At 38.9% G+C, this 16,040-nt stretch overlaps 1 protein-coding gene across 1 annotated transcript in view; it reads left to right on the top strand.

The window, feature by feature from the left end:
* Positions 1-1,434, top strand: part of LOC123952539 (olfactory receptor 1J4-like) — a 36,678-nt gene extending 35,244 nt beyond the window's left edge. The window contains 1 exon segment of the mRNA XM_046021818.1: positions 501-1,434. Within this exon segment, the coding sequence (XP_045877774.1) occupies positions 501-1,434 (934 nt within the window).
* The last annotated feature ends 14,606 nt before the right edge of the window (positions 1,435-16,040 follow it).

The raw sequence follows: 16,040 nt of genomic DNA, 5'->3' as shown, positions 1-16,040 counted from the left end.
AGGGAATTTTAAGTTACTTAAAACAGGCAGAACCCAGCCAGTTGTACTGAAAGACTGTGATAAAACTTTAGTAAATCCGTTCCAGCTTAGGAATCTTCACATCCTTTTTAAGAGGAAATGATGCATACCTTATTCCTGGTGCCCATTTCACATTTTTATCTTAGTAAATTATTGGGGGTTGAATCTGGTTTGATATAAAGATATAGACTTCTTGCTCACTACTGTGTACTCAATATGGGACAAACCTTTTTTCAATAAATGTTTGTTGAGTAAAGAATGAATGTCTTTTAATTGTTTTTAGAAAAAAGCTGGTAAATGTGCAGTTTCATGTATCCTTAGAGCTAGAGAAGGACAAATTATCTCATGCACCAACAGTTGTAAAAAATAAACAGAAAGGTAGTTAAAATTAAGAATTTTCATAGAAAGGACCTTTCTATAATGTTATGACATGTTGACTGACCTTCCCTATTTTCCCCAGTTGCCAGAAGAGATAAGAAGAGCATGAGGAGGGAGAACCAGAGCAGCGTGTCCAAGTTCCTCCTCCTGGGGTTCCCCATCCGTCCAGAGCAGCAGGGAGTGTTCTTTGCCCTGTTCCTGGGCATATACCTGACCACGGTGCTGGGGAACCTGCTCATCATCCTGCTCATCAGGCTGGACTCTCGCCTTCACACCCCCATGTATTTCTTCCTCAGCCAGTTGGCTCTCTCTGATATTTCCCTTTCATCTGTTATAGTTCCAAAGATGCTCATTAACACACAGACTCAGCAACAATCCATTCCCTATGTGGGGTGCATTTCTCAGATGTATTTTTTCATACTTTTTGGTTGTCTTGACAACTTCCTTCTTGCAGTGATGGCATACGACAGGTATGTGGCCATCTGTCAGCCACTCCACTACACCACTGTCATGAGGCAGGAGGTGTGTATCTCACTAATAACTGGGTCCTGGTTCTTCTCTTGCGTTCATGCCCTGTTGCACACCCTCCTCTTGGTCCAATTATCCTTCTGTGCTGATAATACCATCCCCCACTTCTTCTGCGACATCACTGTGCTCCTGAAGATGAGCTGTTCAGACATCTCTCTCAATGAGTTGGTCATCTTTACTGAAGGAGGAGTGCTTTTCATCCTGCCCTTGAGCAGTATCTTGGGCTCATATATCTGCATAGGGACAACTGTCCTGAGGATCCCCTCTACTAAGGGACTCTTTAAAGCCTTTTCTACCTGTGGTTCCCATCTTTTTGTGGTGTCTTTATATTATGGGACACTTGCAGGTGTTTACTTTTTCTCCACATCATGGGACTTCAGTGACAAAGATATAATTGCTTCAGTCATGTATACAGTAGTTACCCCTATGCTGAACCCCTTCATCTATAGCCTGAGGAACAAAGATATAAAACAGGCCTTAGAAATCTTTGTCAAGAGGGCTAACTTTTAAGTGATAATCCGGTTACTGCAGTCATGCAATGAAGATATATCTCCTTAAACTATAGTATGATTGGCAACTCTATGTAACTTAAAACAAATATACATTCTGCTGTCATAGTGTTGTTAATATGTCCACCATGTCAAACCAAGTTTGTTACTTGGTTTTTTGTTTGTTTGTTTGTTTGTTTGTTTAATCGTTTATTTGTTTATTTACAGCATAACAGTGTTCATTGTTTTGGCATCACACCCAGTGCTCCATGCAGTACGTGCCCTCCCTATTACCCACCACCTGGTTCCTCAACCTCCTACCCCACCCCACCCCACCCCCGCCACTTCAAAACCCTCTGGTTGTTTTTCAGAGTCCATAGTCTCTCATGGTTCATCTCCACTTCCATTTTCCCTCAACTCCCTCTCCTCTCCATCTCCCCATGTCCTCCATGTTCTTTGTTATGCTCCACAAATAAGTGAGACCATATGATACCTGACTCTCTCTGCTTGACTTATTTCACTCAGCATCATCTCTTCCAGTCCCGTCCATGTTGCTACAAAAGTTGGGTATTCATCCTTTCTGATGGAGGCATAATGCTCCATTGTGTATATGTACCAAATCTTCCTTATCCATTCATCCGTTGAAGGGCATCTTGGTTGTTTCCACAGTTTGGCGACCGTAGCCATTGCTGCAATAAACATTGGGGTACAGATGGCTCTTCTTTTCACTACATCTGTATCTTTGGGGTAAATACCCAGCAGTGCAATTGCAGGGTCATAGGGAAGCTCTATTCTTAATTTCTTCAGGAATCTCCACACTGTTCTCCAAAGTGGCTGCACTAACTTGCATTCCCACCAACAGTGTAAGAGGGTTCCCCTTTCTCCACATCCTCTCCAACACACGTTGTTTCCTGTCTTGCTAATTTTGGCCATTCTAACTGGTGTCAGGTGGTATCTCAATGTGGTTTTAATTGGAATCTCCCTGATGGCTAGTGATGATGAACATTTTTTCATGTGTCTGATAGCCATTTGTATGTCTTCATTGAAGAAGTGTCTGTTCATATCTTCTGCCCATTTTTTGATATGATTATCTGTTTTGTGTGTGTTGAGTTTGAGAAGTTCTTTGTAGATCCTGGATATCAACCTTTTGTCTGTACTGTCATTTACAAATATCTTCTCCCATTCCGTGGGTTGCCTTTTTGTTTTGTTGACTGTTTCCTTTGCTGTGCAGAAACTTTTGATCTTGATGAAGTCCCAAAAGTTCATTTTTGCTTTTGTTTCCTTGGCCTTTGGAGACATATCTTGAAAGAAGTTGCTCTGGCTGATATCGAAGAGGTTACTGCCTATATTCTCCTCTAGGATTCTGATAGATTCCTGTCTCACGTTGACTTCTTTTATCCATTTTGAGTTTATCTTTGTGTACAGTGTAAGAGAATGGTCAAGTTTCATTCTTCTACATATTGCTGTCCAGTTTTCCCAGCACCATTTATTGAAGAGACTGTCTTTTTTCCATTGAATATTTTTTCCTGTTTTGTCGAAGATTATTTCACCATAGAGTTGAGGGTCCATATCTGGGCTCTCCACTCTATTCCACTGGTCTATGTGTCTGTTCTGTTTTTATGACAGTACCACGATGTCTTGGTGATCACAGCTTTGTAGTAAAGCTTGAAATCGGGTAACGTGATGCCGCCAGTTTTGTTTTTGTTTTTCAACATTTCCTTAGCAATTTGGGGTCTCTTCTGATTCCATACAAATTTTAGGATTATTTGCTCCAGCTCTTTGAAAAATACTGGTGAAATTTTGATCGGAATAGCATTAAAAGTGTAGATTGCTCTAGGCAGTATAGACATTTTAACAATGTTTATTCTTCCAATCCCAGAGCATGGAACTGTCTTCCATCTTTTTGTGTCTTCTTCAATTTCTTTCATGAGTGTTCTGTAGTTCCTCGAGTACAGGTCCTTTACTTCTTTGGTTAGGTTTATTCCCAGGTATCTATGATTCTTGGTGCTATAATAAATGGAATCGATTCTCTAATTTCCCTTTCTGTATTTTCATTGTTAGTGTATAAGAAAGCCACTGATTTCTGTACATTGACTTTGTATCCTGCCACGTTACTGAATTGCTGTATGAGTTCTAGTAGTTTGGGGGTGGAGTCTTTGGGGTTTTCCATATAAAGAATCATGTCATCTGCGAAGAGAGAGAGTTTGACTTCTTCCTTGCCAATTTGGATACCTTTTATTTCTCTTTGTCGTCTGATTGCCGTTGCCAGAACTTCTAATACTATGTTGAACAAGAGTGGTGAGAGTGGGCATCCTTGTCGTGTTCCTGATCTCAATGGGAAGGCTGCAAGCTTTTTCCCATTGAGGATGATATTTGCTGTGGGTCTTTCATAGATAGATTTTATGAAGTTCAGGAATGTTCCCTCTATCCCTATACTTTGAAACGTTTTCATCAGGAACGGTTGCTGGATTTTGTCAAATGCTTTTTCTGCATCAATTGAGAGGACCATGTGGTTCTTCTCTCTTCTCTTATTGATTTGTTCTATCACATTGATTGATTTGCGAATGTTGAACCAGCCTTGCAACCCGGGGATGAATCCCACCTGGTCATGGTGGATAATCTTTTGAATGTGCTGCTGGATCCTGTTTGCTAGGATCTTGTTGAGAATCTTTGCATCCATATTCATCAGTGATATTGGTCTGAAATTCTCCTTTTTGGTAGGGTCTTTGCCTGGTTTGGGGATCAGGGTAATGCTGGCTTCATAAAAAGAGTCTGGAAGTTTTCCTTCTGCTTCAATTTTTTGGAACAGCTTCAGGAGAATTGGTGTTATTTCTTCTTTGAAAGTTTGGTAGAATTCCCCAGGGAATCCGTCAGGGCCTGGGCTCTTGTTTTTTGGGAGGTTTTTGATCACTGCTTCAATCTCATTACTAGATATCGGTCTTTTCAGGTTGTCAATTTCTTCCTGTTTCAATTTTTGGAGTTTGTAGTTTTCCAGGAATGCATCCATTTCATCTAGGTTGCTTAGCTTATTGACATATAACTGTTGGTAATAATTTCTGATGATTGTTTCTATTTCCTTGGTGTTAGTTGTGATCTCTCCCTTTTCATTCATAATTTTATTAATTTGGGCTTTCTCTCTTTTCTTTTGGATTAGTGTGGCCAATGGTTTATCGATCTTATTGATTCTTTCAAAAAACCAGCTTCTACTTTCATTGATATGTTCTACTGTATCTCTGGGGTCTACCTCATTGATCTCTGCTCTAATCTTGATTATTTCCCTTCTTGCATGTGGAGTTGGTTTGATTTGTTGTTGATTCTCTAGTTCTTTAAGGTGTAGAGACAGCTGGTGTATTCTGGATTTTTCAGTGTTTTTGAGGGAGGCTTGGATGGCTATGTATTTCCCCCTTAGAACCGCCTTTGCTGTATCCCATAGGTTTTGGACCAAAGTGCCTTCATTCTCATTGGTTTCCATGAATTGTTTAAGTTCATCTTTGATCTCCTGGTTGATCCAAGCATTCTTAAGCACAGTGGTCTTTAGCTTCCAGGTGTTTGAGTTCCTTCTGAACTTTTCCTTGTGATTGAGTTCCAGTTTCAAAGCATTGTGATCTGAGAATATGCAGGGAATAATGTCAGTCTTTTGGTATCAGTTGAGTCCTGCTTTGTGACCCAGTATGTGGTCTATTCTGGAGAAGGTTCCATGTGCACTTGAGAAGAATGAGTATTCTGTAGTTTTAGGGTGGAATGTTCTGTATACGTCGATGAGGTCCATCTGGTCCAATGTTTCATTCAATGCTCTTATTTCTTTATTAATTTTCTGCTTTGATGATCTGTCTATTTCTGAGAGAGGCGTATTAAGATCTCCTACTCTTATTGTATTCATATCAATATGACTCTTTATCTTGATTAATAGTTTTCTTATGTAATTGGGTGCTCCCATATTGGGGGCATAGATATTCACAATTGTTAGGTCGTCTTGGCGGATAGTCCCTTTAAGAATTATGTAGTGTCCTTCTGTATCTCTGACTACAGTCTTTAGTTTAAAATCTAATTTATCTGATGTGAGAATCGCTACTCTGGCCTTCTTTTGAGGCCCATTGGCATGAAAGATGCTTCTCCATCCCTTCACTTTCAGTCTGGGTGCATCCTTAGGTTCAAAATGGGTCTCTTGTAGACAACATATGGATGGGTCCTGTCGTTTTATCCAATCTGCAACCCTGTGTCGTTTTATGGGCGCATTTAGGCCATTCACATTGAGAGTGATTATTGAGAGATAGGTTTTTATTGACATCGTGTTGCCTTTGAAGTCTTTCTGTCTATAGATTGTTTCTATATTTCTGTTCAATGATATTCTTAGGATTTTTTCTCTTTTATAGGACCCCCCTTAATATTTCCTGCAGTGTCGGCTTGGTGGTTGCATAGTCTTTTAAGCCTTGCCGGTCTTGGAAACTCTTTATCTCTCCATCCATTTTAAATGTCAGTCTTGCTGGATAGAGTATTCTTGGTTGCATGTTCTTCTCATTTAGTACTCTGAATATATTTTGCCAGCCCTTCCTGGCTTGCCAGGTCTCTGTGGAAAGGTCTGACGTTATTCTAATGGGCTTTCCTCTGTATGTAAGGAGCTTTTTTGTCCTAGCTGCTTTTAAGAGGGTCTCTCTTGAAACATAATTCCTCATTCTAACTATAAGGTGTCGTGACGACTTTCGAGAATTTAAAATCTTGGGAGGAAATCTCTCTGCCTCTAGTACATGAACGTTGTTTCCATTCGTGGGATTGGTAAAATTTTCATAGACAACTTCTTCCACTCTATCTTCTAGACTTCTTTCTTTTTCCTCCCCTTCAGGGATTCCAATAATTCTGACGTTGGAAAGTTTCATGGCATCGTTTATTTCCCTGATTCTGTTTTCGTGGCTTCTGAGCTGTTTGTTCCACGCTTCCTCCTGATCCTTTCTCTCTATCTGTTTGTCCTCCAGATCACTAATTCTATCTTCTGTCTCAGTTACCCTAGCTTTTAGAGAAGTTAGATTAGATTGGAACTCATTGAGAGCATTTGAACATCATCCCTGGTGGCTTTCCGTTCTGCCCTAACATTGTGAACATCATCCCTGGTGGCTTTCAGTTCTGCCCTAATCAATTCTGTTTGGTTATCCATGGCTTTCTCCAACCTAGCTATTGCCTGGATAATTGTTAGTCTGAATTCCTTTTCTTACATATTGTCTATGTCGATAGCCATTAGCTCTGTTGCAGAAGGCCCATCCTCTGTATTTTTCTTCTGTTGGGTATTCCTCCTCCTAGTCATTTTGGAAAGAGATGACTGAACAGATGCAGCTGGACTTATCGATTGTGGTGCAGTCAATGTGCACCCTGGAACGCTTCTGTGCAATCAGGATTCCCCACCCAAATGAGAGAGAAAAGAAAAGAAAAAGAAATAGAGAAGAAGAAAGAAAAAAAAGGGGGGGGGGAGAAAAAAGGAAAAAAAAAAGAGAGAGAGAGATAGGAAAAAAAAGGAAGATAAAAGAGAAGGCTCAGTCCAAATGGGCCACAAGGTAAGACAAAAACAGACAAACAAAAAGAGTGATAAAAGTATATGACAAGAGAAAAAAAAAATATATATATATAAGCAAAAAAAAAAGGGAAGAACCTCATCAGAAAGAACCCCAAGTATAAGATTTATATATTATCAGGACAAACACAAATTCACAGAAACACTGACAGAAGGAAAAATTGGGAGAGTGGTTATAGATTCTCAGTGTGGGTGAGGAAGGTTATTTTGATTCTTCCTGAATGTATCATGATGTTTTTGTTAAGGGACTCAACTTTCCTAAGTTACAGGGGGATTAGAAACTGGTTTGCCTATAGGGGTAGCATTGATTGGGGAAAGGGGATTACCTTGAAGTTTAACTCTATATGTATAGTAGAAAATAAAAATTAAAAAAGAATAAACTAGACTAAACTAGGTTAAAGTTAAAAAAGAATTAAAAAAATAGAAAAGCAAAAGAAAAACACGGGTATATGTATCAAAAAGTTCAGGTTAGAAGGTTATTAAAGAATTTGATGTACTGGACATCTCAGTGTGGTGGTAAATAGGATAAAAAATTATCTGTATGTATAAAAAAAAAGAACCAGAATATTGGTAAAGAGTTAAAAATAAAAGTTGTATTTATGAAGTAGTGGTGGTTGTTCTCTTGTAGTCTTTTTTTTTTTTTTCTTCCTTCTTGGTTGGTTTTCTGGGGGAGGGGCCTGCCACGTGGGTTTTCAGACAATGATGTTCCCTGAGTTAGGTCCTTCCGCTCCCCTCAAGGGGGTGAGCTCTGAGGAAACTGTTTTTTTCAGCCTTTTGTTCTCTGGGGGTTTTTATGTTCTTTCATCTTCTTTCTCTCACCTTGACAGCTTTTGATGGTTTTTGGAGGTTTAGAGGAGAGCAAACTGCACCCCGACCTCCCTCTCAGAGAGAAGCCCCAGAATGTTTTGGAAAAGCTGCTGGCTGAGTCGGTTCTGAGTCACCGTCCCTAGGGATGCAGGAGCTCCTCGTTGTACCCAAAACCAGGGCAGCGGTGGCTGTCTAGGCAGCTCCAGACCGCCAGAGAGGTTCCAAGCAGAGATCGCACACTGAGATTTTCCCGCTGTCCCGGGCTGGGAATGTCTGGTTTTTCGGGATGCCAGAGCTCCAGGCTAGCGCCTATGAGCACGTATCCCAAGGGAGGGTGTGGGACGCACACATTTCAGGATTGCCGTCTGGCCAGGCTGCCAGCCCCTCACGGGAGGCAGACCCCACTTGTTCTCGGGCGCGTTGGCGTTCAGGCGCACTGGCAGCTCAGGGACAGAGACCTGGTTTCTCGGCCGCACTCTCTCTGGCTCAGCGCCAGGGGCGGCTGTCCTGGGTCGGGGGACTTAGGTCCCTGACCCTAACCGCCCAGTTTCCCACTATTACCCCCCCCGCGATCCTTTGCTCTTTGTTTTTTGAGTGCTTTCAACCAGACTCCAAGTTAATGCTGGTCCCCAGACACAGGGCACTCTCGCGTTGGGGTATTACTTTCCAATCGGTGATCTCTGGTGTCTCCCTCCCCCTTTTGTTTATCTTCCGATATCAGTCCGATACTCCCAGTCTGCTTTACCTGCCACTGGCATCTTCTGCTCCTGTAGAGATCCAGACGTGTATAATTCTGATCTCAGGCTGATTTCATGGGTGGTCGGAGTTCTTTGGTAGGTAGTCAGCTCACTTTAGGGTACAGGTTGAAATGGTGCCTCCTCCTACTTCCCCGCCATCTTGACCCCTGTTACTTGGTTTGTTAAATACCCTTTATCCTTAATTTTTTTGTCCTTGTTCATCATCTCTTATATGTGCAAAATCTTATGTGAAACATGCTGCACAATTGTAACTGTGGATTTATTTTCCCCTTTTAGATATGCCCAGTTATTGCTTGTGTATTTTATAAGCTGTCATTGAGGACATAGAGATTTAACATCATGATCTGCTTCTATGGACTGGTTCTTTAATGCAGTGGTGTGCTGAAGCTGGCTTGCATTGGCTTCAAGCTGAATGTGAACATCTCTTTCAACTCCACATTTAATGACATCACTTTGGTAGATTGAAGTCAGCCATACTGGAAATAATTACACTATGGGAATTGTCAAATGCTACAAATCAAGTCTCCTCTGAGAGCTATTTTTATTCATTTAACATCACACTACTGCATTTATAAATAGGAGATATTTCTCTTTATCTCTAGCAGCATCTCCTGGCTTAACATCTCTTACACTTCTTCTGATTATCATTATAGATGTGTCAGCTTTCTTTTGGTTAGCATTTACGTGGTATGTCTTTTTTTATTATGTTCAGTTAGCCATCATATAGTACATCATTAGTTTTTGATATAGTGTTCACCAATTCATTAGTTGTGTATAGTACCCAGTGCTCATCACGACATGAGCCTTCCTTAATACCCATCACCTGGCTAACTACGTGGTATTGCTTTTCCATCAATTTTCCTTTAAACTGTTCTATGTCTTTATATTTGTGAGACATTCCTTGTTAGCACTGTGAAGTTAAGTTTCATTTCATTTCATTTTTTCAGTGTTCCAAGATTCATTGTTTATGCACCACACCCAGTGCTCCATGTAATACATACCCTCCTTAATACCCACCACCAGAAGCACCTAATGCCACACCCCCTCCCCTCCAAAACCTTCAGTTTGTTTCTCAGAGTCCACAGTCGATTATGGTTCATCTCCCCCTCCGATTTCTCCCAATTCACTTTTCCTTTCCTTCTCCTAATGTCCTCCATGTTATTCCTTATGATTCACAAGTGAAACCATATGATAATTGACTTTCTCTGCTTGACTTATTGCACTCAGCATAATCTCCTCTAGTCCCGTCTTTGTTGATGCAAAAGTTGGGTATTCATCCTTTCTGATGGAGGCATAATATTCCATTGTATATATGGACCATATCTTCTTTATCCATTCATCTGTTGAAGGACATCTTGGCTCATCTTGGCAATTGTGGCCACTGCAGCTATGAACATTGGGGAACAGATGGCCCTTCTTTTCACTACATCTGTATCTTTGGGGTAAATACCAAGTAGTGCAATTTCAGGGTCATAGGGTAGCTCTATTTTTAATTTCTTAAGGAATCTCCACACTGTTCCCAAAGTGGCTGCACCAACTTGCATTCCCATCAACAGTGTAAGAGGCTTCCCCTTTCTCCACATCATCCCCAACACTTGTTGTTTACTGTCTGGTTAATTTTGGCCATTCTAACTGGTGTAAGGTGATATCTCAATGTGGTTTTGATTTGAATTTCCTTGATGGCTAATGATGATGAACATATTTCCATGTGTCTGTCAGCTATTTGTATGTCTTCTTTGGAGAAGTGTCTATTCATGTCTTCTGCCCACTTTTTGACTTGACTATCTGTTTTTTGGGTGTTGAGTTTGAGGTGTTCTTTATAGATCTTGGATATCATCCCCTTGTCTGTAATGTCATTTGCAAATATCTTCTCCCATTCTGTGGGTTGCCTCTTTATTATTTTTTTTTTTTTACTTTCCTTTGTTTTGCAGAAGCTTTTTATCTTGATGAGGTCCCAGAAGTTCATTTTAGCTTTTATTTCCTTTGCCTTTGGAGACATGTCTTGAAAGAATTTGCTGTGGCTGATGTTGAAAAGGTTACTCCTTATGTTCTCCTCTAGGATTTTGATAGATTCCTGCCTCATGTTGAGGTCTGTCTTTTATCCACTTAGAGTTTATCTTTGTGTGTGGTGTAAGAGAATGGTCAAGTTTTGTTCTTCTCTACATAGCTGTCCAATTTTTCTAGCACCATTTATTGAAGAGATGTCTTTTTCCCACTGGATATTTTTTCCTGTTTTGTCGAAGATTATTTGACCATAGAACTGAGGGTCCATATCTGGGCTCTCTACTCTGTTCCACTGGTCTATGTGTCTGTTTTTGTGCCAGTGCTATGCTGTCTTGGTGATCACAGCTTTGTAGTAAAGCTTGAAATCAGGCAACATGATGTCCCAGTTTTGTTTTTCTTTCTCAACAATTCCTTAGCAATTTGGCTTTTTTTTCTGATTCCATATGAATTTTAGGATTGTTTATTCCAGCACTTTGAAAAATTCTGGTGGAATTTTGATTGGGATGGCATTGAAGTATAGATTGCTCTGGGGAGTACAGACATTTTAACAAAGTTTATTCTTCCAATCCATGAGCATGGAATGCTTTTCCTCTGATCCATGAGCATGGAATACTTTTCCATCTTTTTGTATCTTCTTCAATTTCTTTCATGAGTGTTCTATAGTTCCTCGAGTAGGATACAACAGTACATTAAAAGATTATCCACCATGACCAGGTGGGATTTATCTCTGTGATGCAAGGGTGGTTCAACATTCACAACATTCACAGAAAGAAAGAAAGAAAGAGCAAGCCTTAAATTATTGAACACTACATCAAAAACTAATGATGTACTATATGTTGGTTAATTGAACATAATAAAAAAAACCTTGAAAAATCAAAAAAGAAAAAGAGAAAAAGAAAGCCACATTACAAAAGAATAAATTCTTGATACATATATTCAGCAAAGGGTATATATCCAGGAATATACATATACATGAAGAACTCTAGAAACCAATAAGAAAAAATAGACTACCTGATAAAACAGCAGCAAATGACTAAGAACAAACCACTTATAAGAGGGGATGCCCAAATTACCAGCCCCCATGAGTACTCATAACAGCAAGGTTGAATGAACAATACCAAGGGGTGTCCTTGGCTCTAAAGGATTTCTGAAGATCATGTTTCATGTCTTTATTCCTCAGCTATAGATAAAGAGGTTCAGCATGGGGATGACCACCTTGTACATCACAGAAGCAAGTATGTTGCCTGATGAAGGGAAAAAGTAAACACCAGCAGTTGTCCCGTAGTATAAAAACACTACAGGGTCACCTGGGTGGCTCAGTGGGTTAAAGCCTCTGCCTTCAGCTCAGGTCATGATCTCAGGGTCCTAGGGTAGAGCCCCACATTGGGCTCTCTGTTCAGCAGGGAACCTCCTTCTCCCTCTCTCTCTCTCTCTGTCTGCCTCTCTGCCTACTTGTGATCCCTGTCTGTCAAATAAATAAATTAAATCTTTAAAAAAAAGAAACTGAGGTTATTCCCTTAAGTTTTTATTTTTTTATATATTTATTTTTATTTGTTTATTTACAGCATAACAGTGTTCATTGTTTTGGCATCACACCCAGTGCTCCATGCAGTACGTGCCCTCCCTATTACCCACCACCTGGTTCCTCAACCTCCCACCCCCCCCACCCCCCTGCCGCCCTTAAGTTTTTATCTTAAAAAAGATTCTTCTTTGGGGCACTTGGATGGTCAGTCTGTTAAGTGTCTAACCCTTGATTTCAACTCAGGTCATGATTTCAGGATCATGAGATTGAGCCCTGAGTCAGGCTCTATGCTGAGCATGGAGCCTGCTTAAGATTCATTGGCAGTAACCTCTTAGACATTGGCCACAGCAACTTCTTTCAAGATATATCTCCAAAGGCAAAGGAAACAAAAGTGACTTCATCAAGATCAAAAGCTTCTGCAAAACAAAGGAAACAGTCAAGAAAACAAAGAGGCAACCCACAGAATGGGAGAAGGTATTTGCAAATGACATTACAGACAAAGGGCTGATATCCAGGATCTATAAAGAACTCCTCAAACTCAACACCCAAAAAACAGATAGTCAAGTCAAAAAGTGGGCAGAAGACATGAACAGATATTTCTCCAAAGAAGACATACAAATAGCTGACAGACACATGAAAAAACGTTCATCATCATTAGCCATCAAGGAAATTCAAATCAAAACCACATTGAGATATCACCTTACACCAGTTAGAATGGCCAAAATTAACCAGACAGTAAACAACATGTGTTGGAGAGATGTGAAGAAAGGGGAAGCCTCTTATACTGTTGATGGGAATGCACGTTGGTGCAGCCACTTTGGGAACAGTGTGGAGATTCCTTAAGAAATTAAAAATAGAGCTTCCCTATGACCCTGCAATTGCACTGCTGGGTATTTACCCCAAAGATACAGATCTAGTGAAAAGAAGGGCCATCTGTACCCCAATGTTCTTAGCAGTAATTGCCATAGTCACCAAAATGTGGAAAGAATCAAGATACCCTTCAAGATATGGTCCATATACACTATGGTGTATTATGCCTCCATCAGAAAGGATGAATACCCAAATTTTGTATCAACATGGATGGGACTGGAAGAGATTATGCTGAGTGCAGTAAGTCAAGCAGAGAGAGAGTCAATTATCATACGGTTTTGGTTATTTGTGGAGCATAAGGAATAACGTGGAGGACATGGGGAGATGGAGAGGAGAAGTGAATTGGGGGAAACTGGAGGGGGAGATGAACCATGAAAGACTGTGGAGTCTGAGAAACAAACTGAGGGTTTTGGAAGGGAGGGGAGTGTGGGGTTAGGTGATTCTGGTGGTGGGTACTAAGGAGGGCATGTATTCCATGGAGCACTGGGTGTGGTGCATAAACAATGAATTCTGGAACACTGAAAAGAAATAAAAAAATAGAAATTAAAAAAAAGAAAAGAGAAAAGATTCTTGTTTTTCTTTTATTATGTGCATCTAAAGTCCAGCTGGTTTCACTTTTTGCATATTTTTTAAGGTACAGACACAAATTAATTTTCTTCTGTATTGACAGCCAATAGGTAAATATTACAATAATTTATTAAAAATTCCATCTTTCTTTGGTTGATCAAGTTTGCAATGTAACAAACTTCTCTGGAGTCTATCTGGATTAATCAATTTTTAATTTTTTGTGCTAGGGCTTACTTATTGCAGCACAGATAATCAAGACTCATTGTACAGCAGTTATAGTTATAGTTAGACACAAGAATGTAGTAAAAAGATTAGGTCAAGATAAATGGTTTACCTAAACATTGCATCACAAAGGTAGATGGGGGTAATTCTTATGTATAAAATTCATAAAATATTTTTAGGAATTTAAATAAAAGATACTATTATAAAATAATATATTACTTTGATCTTTATCATTGTTCAAATGTATTGTCTTGCTTAAGCATACAAATTATAATTGAGAGTACTAGGGACTCTGAAAAACAATCTGAGGGTTTTGAAGGTGTGGGGGAGTCTTCAAAATAGGATTTTCAAAATAGAAACATCAGGTTGGGGGAGCCAGGTGGTGGGTATTATGGGGGGCACATATGTCATGGAGCACTTGGTGTGGCGCATAAACAATGAATTCTGTTACGCTGAAAAGAAATTAATAAAAAAATTTGACAGTGCTAATTTTCCAAACAATAAATCATTTCCATGAAAACTGCAAACCACAGATTCTTTTAAGTCTTGAGTCTCTAGTGAGTACAAAATAGTCTGTCTTTTGTATAGCCAATTTTGTCACTTTACAGATTTGCCCTAATTAGGGCTTGTTTAGGTAATGTTGCTTAAAGTCAGAGAGTAATAGTTAAGAGCATAAATTAAAAATTAAAACATATAATTTGTATAAACATTTCAATTTTTAAAAAATTGAATGCACTGTGATGAACCGAGCCTCTTATTAAGAGCATCTTTAGATATATCCTAAAATTCAGAATAATGTTATCAGTCAAATCTAGAAGGAGAAAAAAATCCATCCTTTCTCCATTCCACTGCAATATTGTCTTTGTTATGGATCAAATGACTGAATATAAGTTATCGTGACTCTTTTTTCTTCTTGAATTTCCATTTGAATTTTAGATTCTGTTTGATAATTATAAAACAAAACTATTAATACTTTATTTATAATGCTGTTTAAAACATGAAACAGCTTAGAGAGAACTGACATTTTAAAAATACTGAATCATTAATCTGAGACCTTATGTATATATCTTCAGTTACTTTTGTCTTATTTTCTTTCAATTCCTTTTGTAGTTTTGAGATAGAGGATATACACACCTTTCATTCATCTTTTCCCTAGATATTTTATATTTGTGTGCAATTTAAAAATGTAACAATTTAAATTGCATATTCAACTTTTTCTACAATACAGAAACATAGTTGACTTTTCTAGGTCAAAGTCAATATATAACTATACGGAATTCACTATTTTTATAATTTGTATATTGTTTTGGATATTTTAGGTAAGCCATGAAATTATCAGGGAATAGTAATTGGATTCTACCCTCTTAATATTTAGATTCTCTATTTCTTTATATTTACTTAATGTTCTGGTTAAAGCTTCTGGTATAATCTTATTTTTGCAATTTTATATAATAAAATTCAACTCAATGATTTTTAATAATTTTTTTTATTTGTAACCTAGATGAAACCAACCAATTCCTGGAAACATACAACCTACCAAGGTTGAATGATAAAAGAAATAGAAACCTTGAAGAGACCAATAACAAATAAGGTTATTAAGGGTTGCCTGGGTGGCTCAGTCGGTTAAGTATCTGTATCTGCCTTTGGCTCAGGTCATGATCCCAGAGTCCTGAGATCAAGCCCCACACTGGGCTCCCTACTCAGCGGGGAGTCTGCTTCTCCCTCTCCCTCCGTCTGCCACTCCCCTGCTTATGCTCTCTCTCTTGTTACATGTCAAATAAATAAATTTTAAAAAATCTTTTTAAAAAATAAGGAGATTGAATCAGTGATCATAAATCTCCCGGTAAAGAAGAGCCCAGGACCAGATGGTTTCACTGGTGAATGCTATCAAATATTTAAAGAAAAATTAGTGCAAACTCTTTTTATTTTGGGGGGTTGAATCTAATCTCTTTTTTTTTTTTTAGTAGAACTTCAATTTTATTTTATCTTTTCAGTGTTCCAAGATTCATTGTTTATGCACCATACCCAGTGCTCCATCCATGTACTGCATGGAGCACCAACTCTTCTTAAAATCTTCCAAAAAATTAAGAGGGAACACATCCAAACTCATTTTAGGAGGCCAGCATACCCTGGCACCAAAGCCAGGCAAAACAACTGCATGAAAAGAAAACGAATAGTGAAGGAAACAATCAATAAAACTAAAAGACAATCCACAGAATGGGAGAAGGTATTTACAAATGATATATCTGGTAAAGGATTAGTATCCAAAATATATAAAGAACTTATACAACTCAACACCCCAAATATTCAATTAAAAA

This window comes from Meles meles, chromosome 11, assembly GCF_922984935.1.
Source record: "Meles meles chromosome 11, mMelMel3.1 paternal haplotype, whole genome shotgun sequence".
In the NCBI taxonomy this organism is placed as follows: Eukaryota; Metazoa; Chordata; class Mammalia; order Carnivora; family Mustelidae; genus Meles; species Meles meles.
Note: the sequence above shows the minus strand (reverse complement) of the source record. Positions and strands in the feature narration are given on the sequence as shown.